Here is a 27742-nt window from a genome sequence, read left to right as displayed (position 1 = left end):
CAGAAATATAGAGGCCACACCACAAGATGCAAACCACTCATCAGCAGGAAGAATCGCAAGGCCAGAGTGAAATTTGCAAAGAAGTACAGAGATGAGCCGCAAAAGTTCTGTAACACAATCTTATGGACTGATGAGACCAAGATTAATCTCTAGCAAAGTGATGGAAAGGCCAAAGTGTGGAGAAAGAAAGGAACTGCTTATGATCTGAAGCATAGAAGCTCATCTGTGAAGCCTGGCGGAGGTAATGTCATGGCTTGGGCGTGCATGGCTGCTTCTGGAACAGGCTCATTAATATTTATTGATGATGTAACTGATGATGGTAGCAGCAGAATGAATTCAGAAGTGGACAGAAACATTTTGTCTGCCAATTTATGGAGAAATGCATTGAAACTAATGGAGAGGAAGTTTATCATGCAGCAGGACAATGAGCCAAAGCACACTGCCAACAAAACAAAGGACTTCATCAGGGGAAAAAAGTGGAAGGTTTTAGACTGGCCAAGTCAATCACCTGACCTTAACCCAACAGAGCTGCATTTCACCTCCTTAAGAGGAGACTGAAGGGAGAAACACCCTGAAACAAACAAGAACTAGAAGAAGCTGCTGTAAAAGCCTAGAATAGCATCACAAATGAAAAATACAACAGTTTGGTGATGTCGATGGGTCGCAGGCTTGAGGCAGTTATTGCAAGCAAGGGTTATGCTACCAAATATGAAATGTTATATACTTTAAGATTATTTGTTCCATCACTTTTGCTCACCTAAGAATGCTGTGGTCTAATACGGTGATATGTCCTAAGTTGTTTAACACATCTAGATGTGAATAGCAGGAAATAAAAGCTGAAATTCTGAACTCTTGTCTCATACTCATCTTTTGATCTTAAATCCAAATGTCCTCAGTGAACAACAAAAACAAAGGAATTTGCCGTACTGCTCCAATACTTTTGGAGGGGACTGTAGATGTGGTCGATGCTTTTGTAAAATAAACAATAACATTCAGACTGATAATTTAAATGTCTATTGCTGTAAAGTAAATAAAACATTTACTATTATGAATTGTGTTGAAATCTTCATGAACTTATTAGCACAGTCCTGTTCTTATATTTGTAATGCTATTACATTTAACTCATCATAAATTAAGACATTTCAAGAAATCCTGATGCTTACGTGATTAGATATGCTACTTTAAATAAAACAGTTCCAGTCTAGCCATTTGACTGGGTGTGATGATAAACATGAGGCAGAAGCAAATAAAATGAATCATTTGATTTGATATGGACAAATGAATACTCTGCCAAAATGAACACTTCTGCCCACTGGCACTCTGAGGCTTGAAATGAATGCTCAATTTGATCATTTACACAGATCTTGTTTACATGGAGCCATTCAGAATCTGCCCCTGCCACAGTTCACTGTTTACATTCACCATGTTAATTGGTATTACGCAACTACACGTGTAAGCTAGCTCACTAATTGTGGAAATCCAAAGCATGACCTCGAGGGGAGGAAATACAAGAAGCGCAAGACACAGTGCTTCTTCACTATATCGAATTTGTTATCTTTTCTTGAGGATATCTTGGCAAGCTGCTGCCAATAGCCTTGGATTGTTGGAGAAGGAGAAAAAAAAACATGCTTCCCAGAGATAAGCAATGGCAGAAATTGAGGATCTTTATCAAGACACTGAGGGAGGAGAGTGAGGCCAGTTCGACCTTGGATGATAAATCAGTTAGGAGCATGTAACAAAAACTCAATCTGAGTTCACTGGTTAAGGACAGTGCTGGTGGCTTAACATGTGGTCCAAAATTCTTATCTTCTATCAGTTAGTAGTTTAGAGTGTTGATACGTTAAAATTTTCCTATATGCCGTTTATTTGCTTTTATAGAGGTCATGCAATTGCCTAATTGTGTTGATTTGACATTTCCATCAGTAAATATGCTTTACAACTCAATACTGTACTTGGTGTTGGTTTATTCTATATTTCTTCCTTCCACCCCTCCCTCACTAGTTGAATGCACTACAGGTGCTTCTAAAAAAAAAAAATAGAAAATTGTGGAAAAGTTCATTGTGAGCACCAGAACCAGACTGAGAGATTAAAGGCTCAGGAGACCTTTGCAGGTCTTCTCACGTCAACGTTTCTTTATTTATGAATTCTGAAATTCTGAATTTCTAATACATTTTAAAATACTGGAGTTTTGATTTCCATGAGCTGTAAGCTGTAAACATTATTACATCACTTGCCAGGTTACAGAGGCATTTAGTAGTCCACTGCTCTCTTGTTGCTGTTGGTACTGTTCAGTTGCTTTTTGAAGAACGTTTCAACCCCCCCTGCTAACACACACCCACACACACTCACATTGGCAACAGCATTCACCAAAAAGCTAACATGCAACAGAGAAATTTAGAGCATCACAGTGACTTGTGACAGTGAAATCTATAAAGCCCTGTGGGTGTGGGTGTGTGTGTGTGTGTGTGTGTATGTACTGGGAATGCATTTTTGCTACAGTGACTGCATATCAGCATTTGGCAGTTTCACTTAGTAACAACCTGTATGTACATTTATTTAGCATATTTTCTGCGTGTTGCTGGGCTTTTGACTGACCTGGAATGCAGCTCAGTGCTACCGTTGTTGTATTTGCTGCCTCTCTCCCACATGCCGTAGTCAGGCACCCTGTAGGCCCTTTCCACACAGAACACCAGGTTCTGGATGAAGGAAACCTGCACACAGAAAACACATCAAGCACAGGAAGGCATGGGGCATTGGGAATGCATCTGCAATACAGACACATGCATATACTCACACGCACATGCAGTCATTGACGCTAGGCTGTAGGTAGTAAACATGTTTCCATACTGAGACACACAAACACAATCACACTGCACAATGTCAGCTGCAGCTACACATGCACACACAGCCTTACACACACTTACATTCATATAAAGTAATTGGTGACCGTTGATATTGATCTGGGGTGAGATGTGTAACGCTCCCTCTCATTATAAAGGTTAGTAAAGGGGGCAAGAAAGCTGATTCCCCATCAGTGCTCAAAGTCAAACTCAACCTGGAGCTACAGACAAGGTGTAATTAAGTAGTAAAGTGTGACAGTATGTGAAGCTGCAGCTTCATTGCCTTGTCGACGTGGTCGACTGAATGGACACAAATCACAACATCCATTTATAGCAACATTTTAATTATCAGCGCATTGCCCTTTCATTACAGACTCAAAAAACTCATCAGCGGTGTCCTTGATTTCATCACCAAACAAACCGGTGGCCTAGTGATTTTAAAGCTGTAATTAGCAGTTTCTCGTATCTATCATCGGTCCCACACCGGCTGTGGAAAAAGACACTGTGTCTGAAAGAGACATGTCAAAATCAATAGCCACAGCTAGAAAAAAAACTAAAAAAGGTGAGATAAAGTGTGTGATGCCTTAAAGGCCTTGAATCATTAAAAAGACCTGAAAGTAGCAGCGTGTTAGTGTGTGTGTGTGTGTGTGTACGTGCGTGTGTGTGTGCATGTGTGTCTGTCTGATTGGAGATTTAATCTAAAATGACAAAGCGGTGGAGAGAAAAAGAGAGGGAATAGAGAGTGAAAGAGGAAGATAGAGAGAAGCAGATACAACCTGTGTAGGACTTAAATAGGCCAGTCTATGAAGGAGGGCAGGGAAAGAGGGAGCAAAGCAGATGAGGCTGGGAAAGAGAGAAAGGTGTTTGCTGGCTCTCTCTCTCATTTGGGGTTTTATGAGTCGAGTGATTAACGAGGGGAACTTTTTAGTATCTTAATGGTATCTTAATGAATGTTGCTGCCCACTGGCCAAACAAGCCTCTCTGTCTCCCTGCTGGTAGACAACTGCCCCTACCAGTTCTGCATTTGTTTTGTTTCTGGATGTTTGAGCACATGGGCACATTTGCAGAAGCCACAGTGACAGTCACAGTGTGAACAAATGCATACACATGTAATATGTGCAAAAACACAGACTGGGCTAATGAGATGCTCCATTTCATGCTGCATGAAACTGAAAATGGCATCTGGGAGGAGGTCGATAGTGCATCTTCTCAGAGGACACGCAGCAGCCTTTCTATACCACCTCAAGAAAAAAAAAATACTGCAATGCAGCTTCCAGCTCAGTCAAGTAAACGCCAATGGACTATACAAGCAGTGACTGCTAACAACAAACTAATAAATGATACCGTAACAATGTGATTAGTTCAAATGAAATGCTTTTCAAACAGCATTCAGTGAGAACACAAATAACAAGTCCTTTTGCTCGCTGGATCTGGTTTGTTAATAGAAGGACGGGAGGGGGGTGCATACTCCTTCGAAATCTAATAGGCAGTGTTAATCATGCAAATTAAGGCCGCTGCACAAACAGGACTGCCTTCATAAAAAAAAGTTACACTGTCAATTTGTTTGCCATCAGGAGTGAGAAATGCAGAAAACTGAGAGGATAGGGAGGGTTTTCTGTAAACAATGTAAAGCTTGCATTCACTAATTGGTTAGTGGCAATGTTTTAGCATGTCTTTACTTTCTTAAGATGAGCCCAATCTATTAAACAAATGGATTCCTTTACCACTGGCACAAATTGTGTGGCAGTAAGTAAAGCTGAGAATGAGCAGACTATAAAAACTAACTGAATTAATGAAGTTGCGACTGCTCCTCAGGGCCACACAATAAGCAGCACAGCACAGTAAACTTAACGGCCAAGTTGCCGCGCTGTTTTATGAAGAGCCAAAAAATTTTTTTAAATGACACCAGACAGACACATCAAACTCTGAAGAAACCATTCAAAGCAGCTTTTCAGTAATAGCCTGGGTTGGTGGGCTGCCAAATAAGACGTTACCGGTTCGATTCCCAGGAGGACATTTAAGCCTCCGGAATGAAATCATCTAAACGTTTCCCTGCTGAAAGTCAATTGAGCGGCTCAGCAAAAATATAAATGTGAGCCAAGCTATAAAAGTGAGATACTGTCCCCTGATCCTGCATTTGTGTTGGCTCTAGGATATCTGTAGGGGATTTAGGGTACATCTAACTGGCTTCAGAAACCCTTTGGTCTTACTTTATAACATCTGGTTGGATGTACGGAGGGTAGCATCAAATCATTTAAGATTTATGAATCTCATTAGGGTCCCACTGATTATTTTAGAATAAACTGAGTTTTCCAGTGATACATTTTCACAAGAGGAATTTTCATGTGTATGCATACAGACTCAAAGGACAAAAACATTCCTCATAAACATCAGAATGCAGTTTAGAGATGCTTCAAAATATGTAATTAAGGACTATAACAATGCTATCTATATAATTTGGATGGTGAAAGCCAAGTCATGTATACAGAAACAAGACTAAAGCCTCATTTCCACTGCATGGTACAGCTCAGCTCGGCTCGATTCGCTTTTGGTGTCAGGTACTTTTCTTGATTTCGTTTTCCTAATACAGATAGTACCCACTTAATGTAAGTGGGATTCTTAGCTGATTGTCATAGCAACACCACGTAAAACTGCATCGTCTTCAACACAACACACACTCCCGTCAGATCCTCATCTGTAATCAAACAGAGGGAGGTCTATACTTTGCCAATTGACCATAGCATGGTGTTGCAAGCTGCCATGTTGGGTTTGTGCAGGAATTCCTGTGACCCGCGACAATTCTAGTGACAATTCTCTCTGACCAATCCAATGGTCTGCAGTATTTTAACTCCTCCTCTTAGTAACGGCTCAGCTGGCTTGTAATGTCGAAAATCTGTGTTAGTGAGCACTTCTCCTTTGCCAAGATAATCTATCTACCTCACAGGTGTGGTATATCAAGATGCTGATCAAACCGTATGGGGATTGCACAGGTGTCCCTTAGGCTGGCCGCAATAAAAGGCCACTCCAAAATGTGCAGTTCCATCACACAGCACAATGCCACAGATGTTGCAAGTTTTGAAGGAGTGTGCAGTTGGCATGCTGACTGCAGGAATGTCCACCGGAGCTGTTGTCCTTGAATTGAATGTTAATTTCTCTACCATAAGCCATCTCCAAAAGGCGTTTCAGAGAATTTGGCAGTACATCCAACCGGCCTCACAACAGCAGACCACGTGTAAGCACACCAGCCCAGGACCTCCACATCCAGCATCTACACATCCAAGAACGTCTGAGATCCGCCACCCAGACAGCTGCTGCAACAATCGGTTTGCATAACCAAAGAATTTCTGCACAAACTATCAGGAACCGTCTCAGGGAAGCTCATCTGCATGCTCGTCATCCTCATCGGGGTTTCGACCTGATCGACAGGTACATTTTATGCCATGACGAGATCCTGAGGCCCATTGTTGTGCCATTCATACACAACCATCACCTCCTGGTGCAGCATGATAATGCACAGGCCCATGTTGCAAGGGTCTGTACACAATTCCTGGATTCCAATATCCAATATCCAGCATCTTTGCATAGTCATCGAAGAGGAGTGGACCAACATCCCACAGACCACAATCAACAACCTGATCAACTCTATGCAAAGGAGATGTGTTGCACTGCATGAGGCAAATACTGACTGGTTTCTGGACCCCCGAACATCCCCAATACAGTGAAACTGCACATTTTCGAGTGGCCTTTTATTGTGGCCAGCCTAAGGCACACCTGTGCAATAACATGCTGTCTGATCAGCATCTTGATATGCCACACCTGTGAGGTGGATGGATTATCTCGGCAGAGGAGAAGTGCTAACTAACAGATTTTGACAGATTTGTAAACAGTATTTGAGAGAAATAGGCCTTTTGTGTACACAGAGAAAGTCTTAGATCTTTTAGTTCAGCTCAGGATGAATGGGGGCAAAAACAAAAGTGTTGCGTTTATAATTTTGTTCAGTGTAATTAGTTTTGAAGGTGCATGGTCATAAACCAAAGTTTTGGACAAATAAAATAATTTGGCTTGCTATTGGCTGGATGAAAAGTAAGAGACAACCACAGTCAGCAGCATGTACCCTACTGAATCCTACTGACTGTGCCAACCATGCGTGTTTGTACAAAAATTCATGGCAATCCATACAAGAGTTGTTGAGATATTTCAGTCTAAAGTGGTGGCTCGACCATCAGACGGAGACACAGACATTCCTATAGCCATTCTAGCGTGGCCAGAAAACATACAAAACTAATGTCAGTGTTTATTTCAAACACAGTTCTGAAGTATAGAGAGTAAGATAGCAGCATTCTGCACAGGAAACGGGAAATGTTTTTTTTTTGTTCAATGTATAATTATAAGAAAAGAAGTTGTTTAGGATGATTACTGATTGCTGCTCAATGATTAGCTAGAAAATGTCGGACCAACAAACAGGAAAGGGTGTAAATCCCTAATGTCCAGAATCGATCACAGTGGCAGTCATTTAAGTGACTTGTTTACCTCATCGGTGTTGTAAATGATCTGCAGACCAGAGCAGATCATCTCCACCAGGTATAACAGGAACAGAGAAACAGCATCGATCTGCAGCAATGACAGAGGGAAGGATAGAGTGGATGAGATACCATTAAAACAATTACAGTCATTTGTAGACTTTGTGATATTTCTAAATGTGTCAATACAACTTTCTTTGATTTCCTACATACTGTACAGACTTAGACATGAGTTTTATAGCAGCTGTTAGGCCTTTGGCATTGGCCTTGTACTATCAATAACACAATTTACTCCACAGTAAAGTTGTTTGAGAGGAAACTACAGCCAAGGGGAAAAAAATGGATATACAGTAAGTGTTTAACATCTATCCAGCTTTGATGAGTTTTTCTTTGTCACAGGCATTTCTATCTAGCTCTCTTGATGTATTGGCCATCCTTCACTAGAAATGCAGTCTCCATCCAAACGTTGCACACCAAATTGACCTCTGTCAATACCATTGACGGGTGAATAAGCTGTTCCAGTACCAATTTAATGCATATCCACCACTGAAGGAAAAGTCAATTTTCCAACTGTACATGAATGCCAAGCAGAGGGACAAAGAAACTAAACATTTTTATGGGCAGTTTTGTATGACACACAAAACCTGTCACCAAGAGATTGATTGGCCAATTTCAAGTTCATGCTGTTGTTCATTCATCGAGATTTGCTTCTTATAGTTTTTTCCCCTGACCACAGCCAGTGAGATCATTTTCAATATTGAAATACATGTTACCAGAGATATAATAATATAAGTGGTGTGGTGTGATTTTATTCTACAGTCTTTATAAAATGCAAATAAACCCTGTCTCTTTAGCCTTAATAAACTTCTAACCTTTGTAGATATGATCATTGCGTCAGTGAGGGCGGCGGCTAGTAATGACATGTCCAAAACACACACCCACAAACACTGTGTATATGGATAAACAGCATGTAAAAACTAAAACTCTAAAAACTCTTGAGTGTTGTCTTATTTCTGCACTTGTCTGCTTGCTGGCTGACCTGCAGGTGGTGGTAGTCCGTGTAGGAGTACACCTCATCCCCAGTGTCTACATTGAACACTGAGTGCAGACACTTGGAAGGGCTGGGATCCTGTTTAAACTGCTCCACCTGGTAGAGAGAAACACGGAAAAGGAGGGGAAGCATGAAAGAGAGAGGTCAAGGGTAAGCAGGGAGAAGAGAAAGAGCTAGGGAGAGACGTTCATTTCCTCACCAGTATACCACAGGAGCAACCTTCCACATTCAGAAAAACATACTTTTTGAACCTCATATATTAAGTAAATACACAAACTCCCTTGCTGTACTGTTTTTGTTGTATATTGAGGCTACCTCATTGCCATCTTTTCTTTGAATTCCCTATTTTTTTTTTTTTTTTTACACAGATATATAGTATAACTTTAAATATATCAGTTATCATTTCAATCCATAAACGATCAAAGCAAATGTTATCTATAAACGCAGTCTGTTGCCCTGAAGTGCCCCAGTGGTGATGGCGCAGTGAATAAGACACATGCTTTGGTGTGAGAAACCCGGGTTTAATTCCCACTGTGACACATCTACCAATGTCTGAGCAACATCCAGAGGCATGTGACAGTTGCTTTGAATAAAAGCGTCACACCTAAACGAATACATGTAATGTAACCCCAGCTTTTTCACCATTGTTAATCATCCCCAACAAAAGCAAACTTACCTGCATCACATACTTCTAAAACCACCTGCCTTCCCACACCCAGAGTCTCAGAAATGAACGACAGAGCCATCACATGCCTCGCACTCACAATAGCGAATGACACTGATCATCCCCTCAATTATCACTTCACATTACTGCCATCTGGACGGAGATCCGGGACCTTGAAACGGAAGAGAGCTCGCTTCAGCAGGGGTTTTGACCCGTCTGCCATTACAGCATTGAACAAACTTACTCATTGACTGTGTTGTGTGCTGGGATATAGGAATGTATTTATGGGGATTATGTATTGTCTTTATCCGTATATTGTTTTCTTCATATATGTGTGTGTATGTTGAACAGCCTATGAAAACAAACCTCCCTCTCGGACAATCAAGTCTGAAGTCTAGGTCACCTTCTTACACCTCAAATGACACGTCAGCTCCTTTCAGTGCTTGCATTTCAACAGATTCTTCCACTCCTTTCAGTATTTTCACCTGAACTAAAATCTCCACATTTTCTGTGTTTAAATTTCATCTGCCACTTAAACTTCTTTCATCTCTTTCACTTCAACCGATACTTCAACTACATTTGGTGCTTAATCTGCCACTTTAATTTGTTTAACCCCAACTGTCTGTAATATAATGCACTGTTTCTCCCAGAAAATTGCTGCAATTACAAATGCTTGTATATTCTCATGTTTATTTCTTTTGAAAAATGTATAAAAGATTGCAACGAAGTGGATAAAGAACCTCAATAAAATGTAAATGCTCCGTATTTGTATAGTCTTTTCGACCACTCAAAGCATTTTTACACTACATCTGCATTCACCATTCATTCACTGAGCCTAAGTGCTCAAACAGAAACTAACATTCACACACATTCAGACTCTGGAGGAAGATTCGGGGTTCAGTATCTTGCCTAGGGACACTTAAACATGCAGCCTGGAGGAGCCGGGGATTGACCTTCCGATTAATGGGCAACCCGCTCTATCTCCTGAGCCACAGTCACCCTAAAACTTAAACTTCCAAACAAATTCGGGCAGACCTGCAGACACAGGGTATAACAGTGTCAGCTCGCACTATCCGTCGCCATCTGAATGGCCCATGAGGACCCCACGCTGACACAGAAGCATAAAAATGCCAGGCTGAAATTTGCTAAACAATTATCTGAGGAAGCCTAAATTTATCTTGGAGAATGTCCCGTGGACAGATGAGACTAAAATAGAGCTTTTTGGTAAAGCACATCATACTCTTCTGTTTCCAGAAAATGAAATGAGGCCTTTAAAGAACACAGTCCCTCCAGTCATACATGGAGGAAGTTCACTGATGTTTTGGGGTTGCTTTGAAATCTGAAAACTACCAAAGAATTCTGGGGTGCAATGTAGTGGTCAGAAAGCAGAGGTCATGGGTCTTACAGCAGGACAATGACCTAAAGCTTACTTCAAAAGCACCCAAAATGGTTTCAGACAAAGCACAGGAGAGTTCTGAAGAGACTAGCAATGAGTCCAAAACTAAATCCTATAGAGCACATGTGGAGAGATCTCAAAACAGCACTTACGAGAAGGAACCAATCAAATTTCAAAGACTTGGAGCAGTTGGCAAAAGAAGAATGGTCCAAAATACCAGTACGCAGGTGTGAGAAACTCATTAAAGGTTAGGCCCTACAGAAGGCGATACTACTAAATATTAAGTTGAGGGTGCCAATCATTTTGTCCAGTCAGTTTTTGGAGTTCTGCATGCAATGTTTGAGATTTGGCTTTTTTTCTTTGTAGTGGGACCAACAGTGTGGATTTGAGCATTTTATATTAATTTGGAGACTTAATTCCTCTTCTCTTCCTGAGAGAGAGAAGCAGGGAGGTTGAGATCAACTTTCAACAGACGGCTGAAGAGACCCCAACAGAATGGGGGTGGAAAGGTCGCTCTCTCTAAGTGCTATTCCTGAGCAGCCTGATCGTAAAACTGGCACCTTTGATTATGAAGCCTGATAACGCGGTGCCTGACTGTTAAACTGACAAAATGAAGATTAACCAGCGATTAGCATTTCCCTGAACAGCCTATCAGAACTCCCCTTTAAAGGGGGCAGGAAACCCTAAACTGCCCCCCCCCCCACACACACACACGTAACCGTGGCAACTATCCTTGCTCTGTGTTTCATTACCTCATCAAAGGGATACTCCGTCACACCTAGGTGTGACAAAATCCAGGACAGCCCTGAACTTTGTGTAAACAAAGACTGCAGTCTCCAAAGACTCAAAGCATTAACTGTTTAATTAAATCTTTTAGTTACTTGATTATGTTTGCCTCTATTTGAGTAGTTATGTTACCGTGTTGTTGCTATCTGGTGTTGATATTATTGCTGAAAAGAATCTAAATAAGTTACTTTTGCAGTGTTTTAATTTTCAGCAAGATTAAGGACACTCCTTTATTCTATGTGTAACCAATGCTTGTTCACAATACTTTCTCACAAAATTCCTTTAGAAATGATGATAAATGTCATAATATACGCTATTAGTTGCCAGCTTGAATTTAAGGCCAAATAACTAAATTTCCCAGTTCCTAAGGAAAGATTGTTTTGGATTAATCTAAGCTTTCCTCATGTAACCTGAGCTCCCCCAAGTGGACGAAATAAGTATTACATACCATCGTCGGAAATGCCGTTAATGTATAAATGTCACTCATTATTTATCATGACCAATAATTTGACAAGTGTTTTCCTGTTACCAAATGCTTAAACTTAGAACGGTACAACTGTCTGACCAGTGAGGTTTGATTGTGGAAAATATTTGATTATAATACGCGCAAATAGATTTTCTTTTTTCTTTTATAGACATTAAAACTTTAGAAGGCCTGCCCTCTGGGGAACCACGCCCCAGACAACAAAAGAGCGACACGCGACATCGTTCGCTATCTTCTCTTCGCTTCCGCTCTCTGCTCTCTGGCGTGCCATCCCTCGGCAACGCCCTAAGAATTCGACCAGCGCAACGAAGTCTTTGTTTCGCTTGAAGCAATACACGCAAAGTGTCGCGACTTCAGTTTCCCTCAGTTCCAGCAACGTTACTTGTTTTATTTTCTTTCTTTTGTTTTGTTAAAAGTTATCAGTCCGTTAAGTTACACTGGTCTAAGTCAGGAACGACCAAGTTCCCTTTTAAGCTTTTTTCGTCGAGCCAACTTACCGAGGTCAGACCCAGCCCCGTGGTCTCAACCAGCGGCAACGAAGGACACCTGAAAACAGCCGAATTGCCAGAAGGAGGACGGCCAACTCTTGAGGTTTCTCTTCAGACACGGAGAACCTTGGAGAACCGATCCCCGCAAAAGCCAGGATCGGGCAGCTAGCGTGGGACCCGTGCAACAGGCCAAAGCAGGCCGCCGACAAGCAGTAAGACCAAAACCAAGCATTCTGTGGTCAGGGATGTCCCATAATGTTAATATTGTCTTTTTAACTCCTAAACTCATAGCTTACTTTCATTAGTTCTCCTCTGCCGTATGAGTCAGACCTCCATTCTCATTGTTTAGCCATTGTTTATTTCTGATGTATTTATTTAACCACCTTTTAATATTACCTTAGTTAGTTAATAAATTCACTGTAACTAAGGAATTGTGTGTGTTGCCTATTTCTACGTCCCTGCCAAGAGAATTTACCCTTTAGATATGAGACTGACCGATTGATTTAAGATAATTGAGCCATTTTTAACTAACTGATCACTGGTGAATAATTGTATAGTTATTAAAAGCTACCTAGAGGTCCGGAGACTCTAGGTTAATAACAACTCCGGTGGTGCCCCGCGAAACGAGAGCTTTTTATGGATTGATATTTTCTGAATATTAAAATAATTGGGTATTCTCATAAATTTATTAAAATTCATAGCTAGTTTAGACATGCTACATCTTCTTTTTTTCTGTTTTTGTTGTGTTGATCCAACGCAAACAAAATAAATAAACATGAGAATAACAAAGCATGTGTAATTACAACAATTTTCTGGGAGAAGTAGTGCATTATGTGACAGACATGCAGGGGTGCCCATATTTTTGGCCATGACTGTAGCAGTCTGCTCTAAAGCAGGTAAGGATCAGATTTAGGGCAACAGACACATAAAACCCCCCAAGCAATATGTTGTCGTGTTTTGTGTTCGCTGGTTTGTTAGTGACTTTGTGTGTGTGTGTTTGCTGCATCGACTCAACTACACGCCAAATTACGTCTGGGATGCCATCCCTATCGTGCAGAGTTATAAATAATTGGCCCTTTGTCCCATTTTTACCTCGTTTGTTTCTCTCCTCTCTACCTAACTTTCTGCTCTCTTCATCATTGAGCCCTCCCTCGCTGTCTCCATTTTTCTCTTTCCACCTCCCACTCTCCCTCTCTCCTCACTTCTACCTCTCTCCTCCCAGTACCTTCTATTATTCACCCTCCTTTTTCTTTGTTGTCCCTCTTGCTTTCTGTGTCTCTTCCTCAGACGCCCTTTTATCCTCCTGTGCTTTCCTCTGCCCACCTTTTCCCTCTGTCTCTTTCTCTCCTAGTCAGGTCATTGTGGAGACCCTATGTCCCACTTTTACTGAAACTGCTCCACTTCTTATGATCCCACAGTGGCTAATATCTATGTCTGTGTGTGGGTGTTTGTGTGTGTGCGTGAGTGAGAGTGAGAGCTACCTCTGTCCGCCGCCAACAATAGATACTGCTGTTTATGTTTCTATAAAACCTACTTCTGTGTAGAGGTCTCTCTGATTGTCGCTCCAGCAGAGCCACGGTGTCAAGTGGCTCTACTCTCGGGATATTCTGAGAGGCCCCAGCTCTTGCTTATTGTTTTGAGTGCTGCGATGTGCGAATATGAGCTTCAAATTAGTGAAACACTTCAATGCCTGCAGCTCCATACAGTAATTGGAAATGGTACATGTCTGCTTTCATGCATTTATTTATTTAACTATTGCAGACACAAAACTCTTGCATCTCTTCAGACCTATTGCTAGGCCATTCCACATCATTTCTGGTTGCAAGGAGATACATTTTCTAAAACAATCTATAAAGGGATAAAGCCAGTGTACAGCAGTAGTTTAGAAAGGAAGCAATCAAGAATAAGACATCAACACAAACTTTTATACTGAAGGGTGCAATGTGTAAGGAGAGATTTATGAATTTAAAACATTAAAAAAATATACTTACATTATCAACAGAATGTGAAGAAGTAACAGTTCTGACATAATATCAAAGACTATTTATTGTGTTTCAGAAATATCTACAGAAGTTAGCATGCCAACCTGCTAGCCCTGGCCCGCCATTTCTCGTGATACCGCTTTGTACCTCGAGAAACAGCACAAGATGGCGCTGTCTATAGCTGCCTCAGAGTTAGATGCGCTTTGTTTTGTTTTGTTTTTGTGTGTTAATTCAGTTTTCAGCTCACGGAGCTCTTTCACCAGAGAAGAGCTCATGAACATCAGGGGAACAACTCCAGTGAATTTATTTCCCACTTTTATCACATCATCAATGGAATTATTGGACATTTTGATGAAGGCTCTCTCGTTGTTGTTCGCCGAGCTGTAAGAGAGGGAAACGAGCCGGGTCACTTATGCGCCGGCGGGGACTTCGCGCGCCGCTACCGGCAATATTTCTCTCCAACGTGCGCTCACTGTGCAATAAACTGGACGAACTTCAGTTTCTGGTGGGGAAAAACAGAGACTTTTATTCATCTTCTGTTCTGTGCTTCACGGAGATGTGGCTGACGTGACAGTGATTCAGCAGCACTGTTCTCCTAATCTGGAACTTTTAATCATAAACTGTGAGTTTGCTTCATTCATTGTGGTCGGTGTTTACATTCTGCCGCACGCCAATGTGCACGATGCACAGCGCATGCTGGCCGACCAGATACTGTGGAGCAGACAAACCCGGACTCCCTTGTTATTGTTCTTGGTGACTTTAACAAAGGAAACCTCAGCCAAGAACTCCCCAAATACTGACAGTTTATAGAGTGTCCAACCAGAGAGGGGATCACTTTGGATCACCGCTACACCACAGTTAGCCGTGCCTATCACGCTGTTACACAAGCTCCACTGGGACACTCTGGTCACGTCATGGTCCACCTGATTCCTGCTTACAGACAGAAATCTGTAAACCTGTAGTGAGGACATCAAAGAAATGGACCAGTGAAGTGTAGAAGATCTTCAGGCATGCTTGGACTGGACTGACTGGGATGTTTTCAGGACTGCTACCAACAATCTGGATGAGTTTACAGAGGCTGTGAAGTCCTACATCAGCTTCTGTGAGGACACCTGCATTCCGTCACGTACCAGGGTGAGTTATAACAATGACAAACCCTGGTTCACAGCTAAGATCAGACAGCTGAGGTTGGAAAAGGAAGAGGCATTTAGGAGTGGCAAACGGGCCAGGTTTAAAGAGTCAAAGTACAGGTTTAGCAACCGGTGCGAGATGCTAAACAGCTATATGCAGAGAGACTGCAACACCAGTTCTCAACGAATGACTCTGCTTCTGTCTGGAGAGGATTCAGACAGATCACCAGCTACAAACCTAAATCCCCCCACTCCATGAACGACTCACGCCTTGCCAACGAGTTAAACCAGTTTTACTGTCGCTTTGAAAGAAAATGGAACAGACATGACAACATCTCCCATCACATCACTGATTGGCCACAGTCTACCATGTCATCCCCAACCTCCTCACTCTCTCTTACCATCCTGGAGAGGAACGTCAACAGACTGTTCAGGAGCAGAAACCTCGCAAAGCAGCTGGGCCGGACTCTGTCTCCCCATCCACCCTGAAGCACTGTGTTGATCAGCTGTCTCCGGTGTTTACAGACATTTTTAACACCTCACTGGAGACATGCCAGCCTGCTTCAAAGCCTCCAACATCATCCCTGTCCCCAAAAAAACAATGACCACAGGACTAAACGACTACAGACCCGTCGCCCTGACCTCTGTGATAAAGAAGTCTTTTGAGCGCCTTGTGTTGTCCCACCTTAAACCCATCACAAACCCTCTCCTGGACCATCTGCAGTTTGCCTACAGAGCCAACAGGTCTGTAGACAACGCAGTAAACATGGCCCTTCACTACATCCTCCACCACATGGACTCCCTACGCCAGGATCCTGTTTGTGGATTTCAGCTCTGCTTTCAACACCATCATCCCGGCCCTGCTCCAGGACAAGCTCTCCCAGGTGAGCGTGCCTGACTCCACCTGCAGGTGGATCACAGACTTACTGACAGACAGGAAGCAGCACGTGAAGATGGGAAAACATATCTCTGACTCCAGGACCATCAGCACCGGTTCCCCTCAATGCTGCGTTCTTTTCCCTCTTCTCTTCTCCCTGTACACCAACAGCTGCACCTCCAGTCACCAGTCCGTCAAGCTCCTGAAGTTTGCAGATGACACCACCCTCATTGGGCTCATCTCTGGTGGGAATGAGTCCGCCTACAGGTGGGAGATCGACCATCTGGTGTCCTGGTGCGGTCAGAACAGTCTGGAGCTCAACGCTCTGAAGACAGTGGAGATGGTCGTGGACTTCAGGAAGAGCCCAGCCCCACCCTCCCCCATAATCCTGAGTGACTCCCCCGTCGCCACTGTGGACCGCTTCCTGGGCACCATCATCTCCCAGGACCTCAAGTGGGAGCTGAACATCACCTCCATCAACAAGAAGGCCCAGCAGAGGATGTACTTCCTGCGGCAGCTGAAGAGGTTCAGCCTGCCAAAGACAATGATGGTGCACTTCTACACCGACATCATTGAGTCCATCCTCACCTCCTCCATCACCATCTGGTACGCTGCTGCCACTGCCAGGGACAAGGGCAGGCTGCAGCGTATCATTCGCTCTGCAGAGAAGGTGATTGGTTGTCACTTTCCATTTCTCCAGGACCTGTATGCCTCCAGGACTCTGAGGCGAGCAGGAAAGATTGCAGCTGACGCCTCCCATCCCAGTCACAAACCGTTTCAGACTCTCCCCTCTGGCAGGAGGCTAGGGTCCATCAGGACCAAACATCTCCCCACAAAAACATCTGCAGCTAGCCTCATCAACAAGGCCTGGGCCCCCCACTGACACTCCCCCCTTTCAAATAATACAATCGTCTCCGCAAATGAAAATATCACTTCATGTCATACGAACCTGGCACATTGCACATATTTGTCGTTAATTTGTTGTTGTTCCATTGTTATTTTTTTTAATTTTTTTTTTTTTTTTTTTATATTGTCAGTTGTATTATTTTTCTCTATTCTTCTGTTACTCTTATATAACCTGCATTTGTTTATTACATATTTATATTTATGTCAGCTGGATGTCTGCGTGTAGCACCTTATCATCACTAAAGCAAATTCCTTGTGTAAAACACTACTTGGCAATAAAGCTCCTTCTGATTCTGATTCTGAAGAGGCAATAATCCAGTAGTATAGCTCAGGCCTCCCCCCATAGTTTCAGCTGGGGTATGTATGCAAGTTTGCTTCATAACACAAGCTCTTTTAGTTGAAAAGATAAACTAAATAAACTCAGAATACGTCAAGAAAGGAAATATTCTTACACCTATTTTCCTTATCAAATAGAAAAATCCAACTGTACACCTTTTGAATTCAAGCTGTCGTCAAACTGGCCTCCATCAAGCTATGTTCAGTATTTAAAGTTTTAGCAGCCTAATTAATGATGTGGAAATTAGATTCATTTTAAGATATGCTACTATTATCATTATTCTAATGTGCTTCCATCACAAATATTGATTTATTAATTAGACATGTTTTTGATATTTATTGTGGATAAATAAACATATTAATGGAGTAATAGGCTACATTTGTTTCTTTAGAATACACAAAAATGAGTCTTAGATTAATCGACTAATCGAATAAATAATTGATCAATCGATTTGAAAAATAATCGTAATGTGCAGATGACTTGATATGTGATTCCCCCCCACCACCCCCACCCACACACACACACAATGTTTTGGAGTATGAATTCGACAGATGAAGTTGTCTCAGTTTTTACACACTGCACCTTTAAAGTTGAAATCTGTTACTTTAAACCTGTGTTAACTGATTTTTTGCACTCAAGCTGTAAACACAACAATGACATATTCCCTTATAAAGTTGACATGGCAAAGTTGTTAGCAGTGGTTTATTTGCACATTAGTATTCATTTGGAGTCATGTTTGTGTCCACTTCACGAATGTAAGTAAAAGATTTACAAACGTTTTAGCTCTATTTTGGTCTCTACCAACTCCAGTTGGAAATCTGGCTATTTAGGTGCTAAATGCTCAAATATGTTAACCAGCTAGTTGTTAGGGGCCTAAATCTAACAAAATGTTTGACATAGGACCTGTACCCTGTGCTTTTGGTTGCCTGAGAAAATGACAGCATTGTATGATTGAATCTTCTGGTTCTATAAGCTTTGGGGGTTTCCAGACATGAATTAATCCTACCAACTGATAAAGTGACTTCTACAATTTGTTTATCCCAACTAAATAAAACATTAATCTGAGGGACCTCAATCCCTCAGTTCCCTATACACCACACTATAGACAAACAGTGGGGCCTGACTGCTGTATTTGCTCTGTGATATTTGCCCAGCAGTGGCCCTGTGTCCTGTCTCCATTTAAAATGCCATGTTCTCCGTAAGTGTTGAAGACGGGGCTATAACAAACACTGCTCTGTGTAATTAACTGTGTAAATGCAGCTTTGTAATTAAGACACGGGAAAGCTCTCCCCTAAATTAGGTCGTCAAGGTCGAAGGAAAATGAAACAGAATGGCTTTCAAAGGCCTACACTATACACGTGCACAGTGACACAGCAGTCTGCTCTATTAAAAAAATGCTGTTTGTGAGGACCTTTTAGGTAGTTAAAATGGTGTGCTTATGCCATTTATCATTCACAGCCTACTCATGCGCGTGAATCAGGTTTCCTGCAGGCTTTGTGTGAAATTTCCCCCTTCGGATCAAAAGTCTTTGGTAATTAACAGATTGCTGGTTATTAAGCCCTTAGGACTAAAGCCACCGGCTCCCATTGTCAATTGTTATGATATGAAAGAGGGACCAGATGTGTCCAGTGCTCCAGCTCTGAGAGGCTTTGATGAATAGCAGCTCAGAAATATACCTTTGATCTGTAATACAGTGTGTCGCTATGGGGTGCTTTTATGCAAACATGCAGTGTGAGAGCAGGAGCTGAGTTGAGGCTGGCTAAAAACTCACCTTATCAGCCTGTCTCATGTAGCAGTAGAGGACCCCTCTCATGCACTTAATGGCAGAATGCTCCAATTCATGGGTCCGCCCCATATCGTCATCAATCCGCCTGCATAGAGGGGTAAACAGGGAGAACACATGAGGGAAGGACAGACAATGAGGGGATGAATACATGATGAACACTGGGTCTTATTATTGTACTTTGGACATTTTGATCAACATAACATTTTACTCACCAAAGTAATCACTGAGATTTGGGAACATTACAACATCACTACAACAACGTCAGATGGGGCAAAAAAAACCACCAACAGTTTAGTCAGATTATCTAAACCACTTTATTTGGAGGTGAAAAAAAAGTTGACTAAACTGTGCACTGTGAACTGTGATGGATGTTTACAACAAATAGTATGAGTAATATTTAGTTTGGGTTCAACTAAAATCTGTATGATCACTGGACTTTTCTTTTTTAATGATGCTGCAATGAATCCAGTGAATTCACTGTTTCCAAATATTATTAAATTATGGCCAAAACTACAAAAATAAGGTCCAAATTATAATAAATAGGAATCATCCTTTAAGAGTCAAGGCAAGTCAGACTTTATTTGTGCTTCATAAAAGCAATGTGAACCCACCATTTACCACAACTATTAATAGCACGTATAGAAATAACCCTAGTAGATTTAACACTGACAACACAGGGCCCTGTGCAGATGGGCAGAGGAGTAATATTAGGGCGCTCAACAAACTCTGGTGTGTTTGGTTCATTTTGGATGGTGAAAGCTTTCATTTGAACTGTGGCATAGTTGCATTCTCAAATAATGCCCATAATTAGTTATTTCTCTGTGGGCTCTTTTCTGTTCATCAGAGAGGATAAATAAAAGGCGCAATACAGCGCTCAATGACTTGCTGTCAGTTTCGACATTGTCCCACGTGGGTCCATGCGGTGCTGATTATGCAGTGTGACTGTCACCTAAACTACCCAATGAATGAGCTCTCTGTCATTTCATTTGATTTCCTGTTTATTCCTCTTTATTCATTTGAAAGATGTCAGTGTAAACATGCAGGACAGTCACTGTTGATACCAGGGGTTGAACTAGCAGTCTTTTTATCACAATGTAGACTGCCTAAACAATTCATCAGTGGCATTCAACAGTGGCTAAAATAAAATCAATTAGCAATTTGTAAACCCTTAAAAACCCTTAGTGTTATATGGATGCGTTCTGAGAAAAATTGCATAACAATAAAATGACTTGTGGAGAAGCATTTAAGCTTTGATTAGTATTAGTACTGTGTGGTTTTAAGAGAGCAATCTTGGTAAGGTAATACTCAGAAGTCAATCAATTTTGGTTGCAGAGACCAAAGTGAGAGGCAGCATGCATCTGGTGGAGCTGGCAGGTCTCCGATGCACATTACAAAGGTTACTCACTGGACTTCAACAGAGGAAAGCCAAGTGACTGAAGTGAAATGTGTTTCATTCATGAAACAGATTTCAGTGGTAGACGGTACATTAATCTTAGTACTTCATTGGACATTCATCACCAGACTACAAATATTAAGCATTGTAATATGCATGAAGCGATCCAATGCCGACCAGGGGTTATAGTAACATACCCAGCTCTTCAAATTTAATTACAGTTATTAAGGAAAACACAATGGGTTAGACAACTACAAGAAAATATAAAAAAAACTAATCTTAGCACTGGAAGCTGACAACCCGCACCCTCATTCAAATATAAATAAATATTACTGTATTACAAATAAAAAATTTAAATATAAATAAAGAATAAAATGTGACTGCGCAAGGTAGTTGATGAAACTTGTCTGGAGTTTGTGGCAGATCAAAGTGCCAGTTGAGTCACTGAATCTCACACACACATACACACATACACACACACACACACACACACACACACACAATCAGCAGCTGGGCGTGAAGTAAGTAATGGCACTAGCCAAGCCTGTCAGATGAGAATTATCTTAATTAAATCCCAGTGACAATTCTAATAGAAGGCAGCCATGACTGATGACTGGGATCTGCCGCTGGTCACATCACTGCAGTACACTCTATTTTTACCCCTCTCTTTCCCTCTGTCTTCCCCCTCGAACTCATTTCTTCACTCAGTCTTTCTCTCCATCTCCCATTTCTTCTCCCCGTCTCTTATCTCTCCATTTACTTGATCTCCCCTTTTGCCGACCTCACCTTCTATCTCCCCATATCTCCTCCTCATGCATCTCCTTCTCTCCTTATCTTTCCTTTTCCTCTCTGTCTCCATCCTCCCAATATTTCTCTTTCCCTCCACATCTTTCTCCTCTCTCTCTCTCTCTTTGTCCTATTATAGGCTCATTCCGTGGAATTGCTCTTTCCCTAGAAAATAATCACTGAGGAATGCAGGCATCAAGTGCAGGGACACCTGATAAAGGAGTTTGGGGCTTTTAAACGGTTCTCAGTGAAATTCTAAACTGTTCTCCTTGAATCAATAATCCCGGTGTGTTTGAAAAGCAAAGCCTTGAAATGACAGAGGCAGATTAGAGATCAGGGTCAGCAAGCATGAAACAGAAGAGAGTGGAACAAAACCAAAAGTCGAAGAAGGGACAGAGGGGGCAGAAAGCTGAGAAACAGTAACTGTAAACCAATATAACTGAGGATTATTGGTCTGTTTTGCACACAATGCTCTATAAACACATAGTAAGTGATCCATCCATCCATTTTAGTGTTCCTTTTACACCACATTTGCTGTGGTGCTGGAAAATGTAATACATTCTAGTTGGATAGTCACATTATTGCACAGTCTCTCTCACAACCTATGTGACAAATATACAAATCTCATCTTAAGAATTTGTTGTAAAAAACACAATAATTCACAATAAGTCTATGAGAGGCATCCATCACCAAAAGTAACTGAAATGTGCCCTATTTGTTCATGGGATTTCATAAGTCATGAATGGTTCACTTGCATATTCATGCAAGACAACATGATGTAAGCAAGCACTCTGCCACAATGACTAAATATGTTCACCCCCAAACAGCGATTGTCCAAGCATAGGCCTAGAAACCATAACTAGGCACGGTAGGTCTGTCAAGCTTTGGATTTCCATTTCCAATGTTGAAATCATTGAATCAGTTTTTAGCCTTTCAAAACTCCAAAACACAAGAGCAAAAGTGTGTTTAATGTGAGTTGTGTCAAATGTAAGTTGCAGTCATTTGCATATCCGGCTGACTAGCTTCCTACCTACAGCGGTAACCGAGTGTTACTTCCAAGCAGGGGTGGAAAAAAGCCAATGGGACTGGTAGATGAAAAAATCCACTGGCCAAACATATTTTTTACCGGCCAAAATAATAAATTGCCTTTTTTTGTCACATATAAATTTGTTACAGTCTTTTTATTTGACATAATAAGGTATTATATCAAATACAGTACAAACTTGAAGAAGAAGCCTGAGTGAAATGTGCAGCAAAATTATATTATTACTATTAAATATACTTAAGACATAACAGTAAATTGTTTTCTAAACTTACGAGATGCTTGTTAATCATTCAACTTAAATCTCATCACTGCTGACTCTTAATCATGCTTTATCATTCAACTTACACCTCCTCGTCAGACTGCTGACTTTCTACAATCACCCTCTTTGCACAGTCCAGGAAGTCTGGTTTCCTGGTTCTGACAGAGTCCTGGTGCCACAGCATCACAGCTTTTGTGGGATCAACCTTTTTTATACAGTCTATGGATCATACTCCTTGATCTCTGGGGAGGACAGCTGGACCATTCGAAGATCTGACAGTGTATCAAACACTAGACTGGATCTTTTTTTATGTTAGACTTCAGCCTCCTTTTCGTCACTGTTCATTTTGTTGGTTTGGTAATTGTTGCCACATTACGGTGGTAGCCAGCTAGCTTATTGCTAAAAACACTCCAAGCACAACTTTCGTAGCTCCGACCACAAGCCGCTTTCACACTGCCTCCGATTTGATCTGTCTCTGAGCCTGTGTTACATCGAGTTCTGCACGCCTGCCGAGATGCACCTTGCGGGAGATAACACATATATGCTGAGAAAAGAGGTGATGGATTGAAATCTCAGCAGGTAGCCTACAACATCTGTTCTGCAGAATTATGCAACCACCTCTCAGGGTCCTTTTCAGACACTTTGCTGTGCACACTGATCAAATGCGGTTATCACCATATATTTTAGCTAAATCTTAAGGGATGCAGAATTCGGTATAACACCTGTGTTGTATTGACACTTAACAGTGTTTTTCTACGCCGCTGGTTCCATTTAAAGCCAGACCGCTATGTGAAAGCACACACGGTTGCGGGATTATGCCGTTAATGTTTGTTCAGTATGAATGAGCGAATGCGGCATAATGGCAGATATTCTTACTGCGTTTATTGCAGTATACATGAATGACTACACTCACCTCTTTCCCTCTGGACTCCTATTCCCCAACGCCCACCCCTTACAAATCTATGCTAATCAAAAACATGAAACGAATATTAACAACAACCAATGAACACCCCTAATCCGTGTGTTACACGATTTTAGATCGATGGGTACAGCGGGGACCAATTTAAGTGCAACACACAAGAGACAGGAACGCCGGGTTGCTGTTAGTTATCATAAAATAGATATTAAATGCAGAATACATTTGCCCGCCAATGTGACAGGTAGACTTCAAACGTTTAGAAAATCTACCCGCATTTGGTGTGTGTCATGTAAGACAGCTAAATCAGCTACAAATGAGAAGCCTGTCCTTCCTCTGTATGAAATCAATGGTCTATTGTTGGCATCCATTGTCCAAAATTATATGACATTTCAAGGTCAAACCAATGTTTGCCAAGTGAGAAAAGAAAGCTTGACAGGTGAGCAACATCAACAAACTTAGTGAATGGTCAGTTAGGTCTGTTAACCTCTGAAAAGTGGGATCAGTTTTTTCATGCTTCCACTTGGGGCTGGTAAAGTGCAAAGTTGCTCAGTGCAGCTTCAAACTGCAGTAACTACTTGAGTTACTAGACCCTAGGATGGACCAGGGTTACCTCTACAAAAATCCTCAAATCTCCTGTAGAAGATGCTGTGCCTATACATTAGTTTATCATGTTATACAACTATAGACCAAGTGAGGTGTCTAAGTTCCAATTAAACTGTAATAATAACCATAAATGGAGCGTCCACCAAAGACACACATTGCAGTTAAAGATGCATTCAATTTTACACCTATGAAACACATCCCGCATGGTTAATCTGTGAGGGTGCATTTGTGTGTGTTTTGTGCACTAACCGGTAGGCGACAGCCAGGGCCCAAGCACCAGCAGCACAGTACAGTGAGTCCCGGACCTTGGCCTCCTTGCAGGTGGAGCATGTTTTGACCGGGAAAAGGCCAGTGGTGGGACTCTGGTAGTTTAGAATGGTTGTCTTGACTAGAGAGAGAGAGAGAGAGAGAGAGCTGAATTGGTGACGCAAGAATTCTTGCAAAAGTGGCAGTGATGTTATTATCTACCCACACACACATTAGTTTAAACACCAGTGTAGGAAGCACCTGCAACAAGCGAGCTAGCATTGCTTCATCAGCTGTTTACAACTGAATTGGCTCTAAAATGACTCTTTATGCTAGTGCGCACATGTTCTGAAGACAAACAAGCCCAAAAGACTGAAATGTACATTAATTATTAGTAGTTTGAGGGCATACACACGTTCACACCCTCACACACTTTGCATGACCTTAGATTGGTCCTGGTTTTCACTTTCATCCAGTTTTTAGATGTTCACGTGTCAGAGACACAGTGGAGCAACTTCATCGTGTCAACCTGACACCGAAGCAGTCCCAGAGTCAGACTCGAGTCATACAGTAATGGGCTACCTGCATATACTTTCTCCACTTATGTTTTTTTTCCAAGCTAGTCTACTTTTGTCAAGTGTGGAAATATAATATTTATTCAGCTCGCTGAGCAGGATACAGCTCTCTTCTTCTGCTGGCACTGCCTGACCTGCGGTGTGCAGCTGTTGCCCACTCCCTCATCCTTTCCTCAGAGTTTCTCGCACGGATATTCTGCCTTACATGAATTAAATTAAATCCAATTCAATTATTTTAAATTCAATTTAGAAAAAGGTTGGGCAAATACATTTGACAGACTTCCATTAATTAAAGTAAGTAAAAGATAATATAATTAAGTCATTTGAAGCAGAGCTTTTTCAGTTTGTGTTGTGTAGACATTTACAGTATACACTGTACGCCCTGCAAGTTGAGCAAGTGTGAACCGTGACATGGAAAGTGTGAATGACTGCAAGACTAAAGAAAAGCAATAATTCCTGGAGGAATATCACTTGGACTCATGATGCTATTGTTTTACTGCAGAAAGAATACTTGGATTGTGCTGCATAAGCTGAGAAGAGTCCGTTTATATTTATGTCAGTGTTTTGCAAGGCATTGTCAAGGCAGACGTGGAGCTGTGTGAGGTGACTTGTTGTGTAATGTGCACAAGCTGCACCAAAAGTTACTTGACTATGACTCACATCAGGGTAAAGGTACAGGTATAATTTCCATTGCGATAGAAACTATTTGTCAAACAGTCCAATTCAGTGCCGTGAGATCAGGTATTAAGGTACTTCAACTAGAGAACCAGGGATTATCTAAACCTTGCTAAAACTCACATATCACACTGGAAATGAAGAAATTACCCAAAGAAACCTCCTCATGTGTTGCATGTTTGTTCCTCAAATATAAGCTTTAGCCCAACATCTTGGCCTTGAAAGTTGCCTGAGGAAAAACTACACATGCCAACGGTATATTGATATGAAATAATACTAAAACCAATACTTCACAAAAACATGTGTAAATATAACTTGCAGCATGTAAATCTACTCCTGCATTGCAGAGGATGAAACCTATTCAGTGCCTTTCCATTTCATTTCATTACTTTTCTACTACTTTGGCTTACGACCAAACACCTGCAAATCTAATGACACACACACATGCTAGCATGCTCACATTAGCATTTAGCTCAAAGCGCGCTGTTCCCAAGCACAGCCTCACAGAGCAGCTAGCATAACTGGTGGCACTTCGTTTTGTTAATGATTCAGCATTTATGAACTTCTTCTTCTCCTTTTTTATGATATATAGTCCTACAAATTGCAAAAACAGGATTTAATGTCTAACTGTTATGACCCTCATTCTTTGCACCAGCCGATGCCGACTTCACTCCGTCTCTTTCCTGACTCCCAACCAGTCGTGCTGTACTGCCAAGCGATCACCTATTTAGTGTCATTAGATTCATCTCTTTTGTTGAGATTTTTTCTCCTGTTTAGGTTAGGGAGGTAAACTGCCAGTATTTCATTTTGTTTTCCTTTACTGAAGATAGGTAAGTTAGTTGTTGATATTATTGTTTTGTTTAATGTTCTGGCTGCGTCTGCTGTGGCACTGGTCATCCTTGGGTTTCAGGAACGAGGGGAGTCATTTTATGCTATGCTCAGGTTCCACCTAGGCTGGGCGTAACACTAACCCCTAATTGTTGGTTTAATAGTTAGTAATTAGTAATAACTGTGCTGTGCGGGTTTTAGACATAGGTTAAAAACTGGGCTATATTTCAATATGGAGCAGTGATATAAATAAATATTATATATTTGTTATCAACAAAATTTGTCCTCAGTTGTCTTGACTTCTTAAGACTTGAAAATCACCAGATCAGCGAAAGAAGTTTGAATCCCTACATGTACAGTGCCAGCATCAGGTAGGAAAGTATCAACATCTATATTAATTATTTTGCTGTTACCACAATTACTAGGATATAGGTAATATCCTAGTAATATAGATATTACTAGGATATCTATAGTAGTTGATGACCAGTGTAATTTATTTGGCATTTTCCAGCTAGGGTACGTGACAGTGGAAGTTTGACTGCACTAACTGGACAAGTGAAGATAAACTAAGATGGTTCAAGTTCACCGAAGTTCATGCTTGGCATTAGTTACTGAAGACAGAACAACGGATGAAAGCTCTTAATGCGAACAGATCGTAACCCTCCAATAATATATGCTGAAATATTACACACTCAAACAGAAGGCCTCCGGGAAAGTAATTTATCTGTTTCACACACATGCACAAACACACACACACACACACACACACACACACATTCTCCTCTCCTGCAGAGGTCCCCTCACTGATGACTAATCTGTCTGGAGGGATCACTTCATTTTTCATCAGAACATTATGCCGGTGCAAATGAAGGGGACATCCATTCTGCTCTGTCGTTTGTTACAAAGAAAGAAAGAGAGGAAGAGACTGATAAGAGAGACGGAAGGAGACTGAGATGAGGGAACAAGAGAGAGAGACAGAGAGAGAAACTATGTGTGTGTGGATGTATGTGTCTCTGTGAGCAAGAAGAGTGAAAGTAACGGGCACTGGGAGAGAGACGGGGGATGGGAATGTCAGTCTATCTGTGTATATACGTGTGTTTGTGTGTGCATGTTTGGGCGTGTATCGGTCAATTGAAGGCGACAGTCAAATTGGCAGTGAGATAAAG

General features: G+C 41.5%; 1 protein-coding gene across 5 annotated transcripts in view; it reads right to left on the bottom strand.

Moving 5' to 3' along the window:
- phkb (phosphorylase kinase, beta) overlaps window positions 1-27742 on the bottom strand; it is a 108936-nt gene that overhangs the window by 72247 nt on the left and 8947 nt on the right. For all 5 annotated transcript variants that reach the window (XM_046032173.1, XM_046032177.1, XM_046032172.1 and 2 more), the window contains 5 exons: window positions 24502-24640; window positions 19233-19332; window positions 8400-8507; window positions 7371-7451; window positions 2596-2711 (listed from right to left, as the gene is read on the bottom strand). In XM_046032173.1, coding sequence (XP_045888129.1) covers window positions 2596-2711; window positions 7371-7451; window positions 8400-8507; window positions 19233-19332; window positions 24502-24640 — 544 coding nt within the window. The remainder of the gene's footprint in view (window positions 1-2595; window positions 2712-7370; window positions 7452-8399; window positions 8508-19232; window positions 19333-24501; window positions 24641-27742) is intronic.

The sequence above is a fragment of the Micropterus dolomieu genome, linkage group LG20 (assembly GCF_021292245.1).
Source record: "Micropterus dolomieu isolate WLL.071019.BEF.003 ecotype Adirondacks linkage group LG20, ASM2129224v1, whole genome shotgun sequence".
Lineage (NCBI taxonomy): Eukaryota > Metazoa > Chordata > Actinopteri > Centrarchiformes > Centrarchidae > Micropterus > Micropterus dolomieu.
The sequence above is the reverse complement of the archived record's forward strand: the minus strand, read 5'-3'. Positions and strand labels throughout refer to the sequence as shown.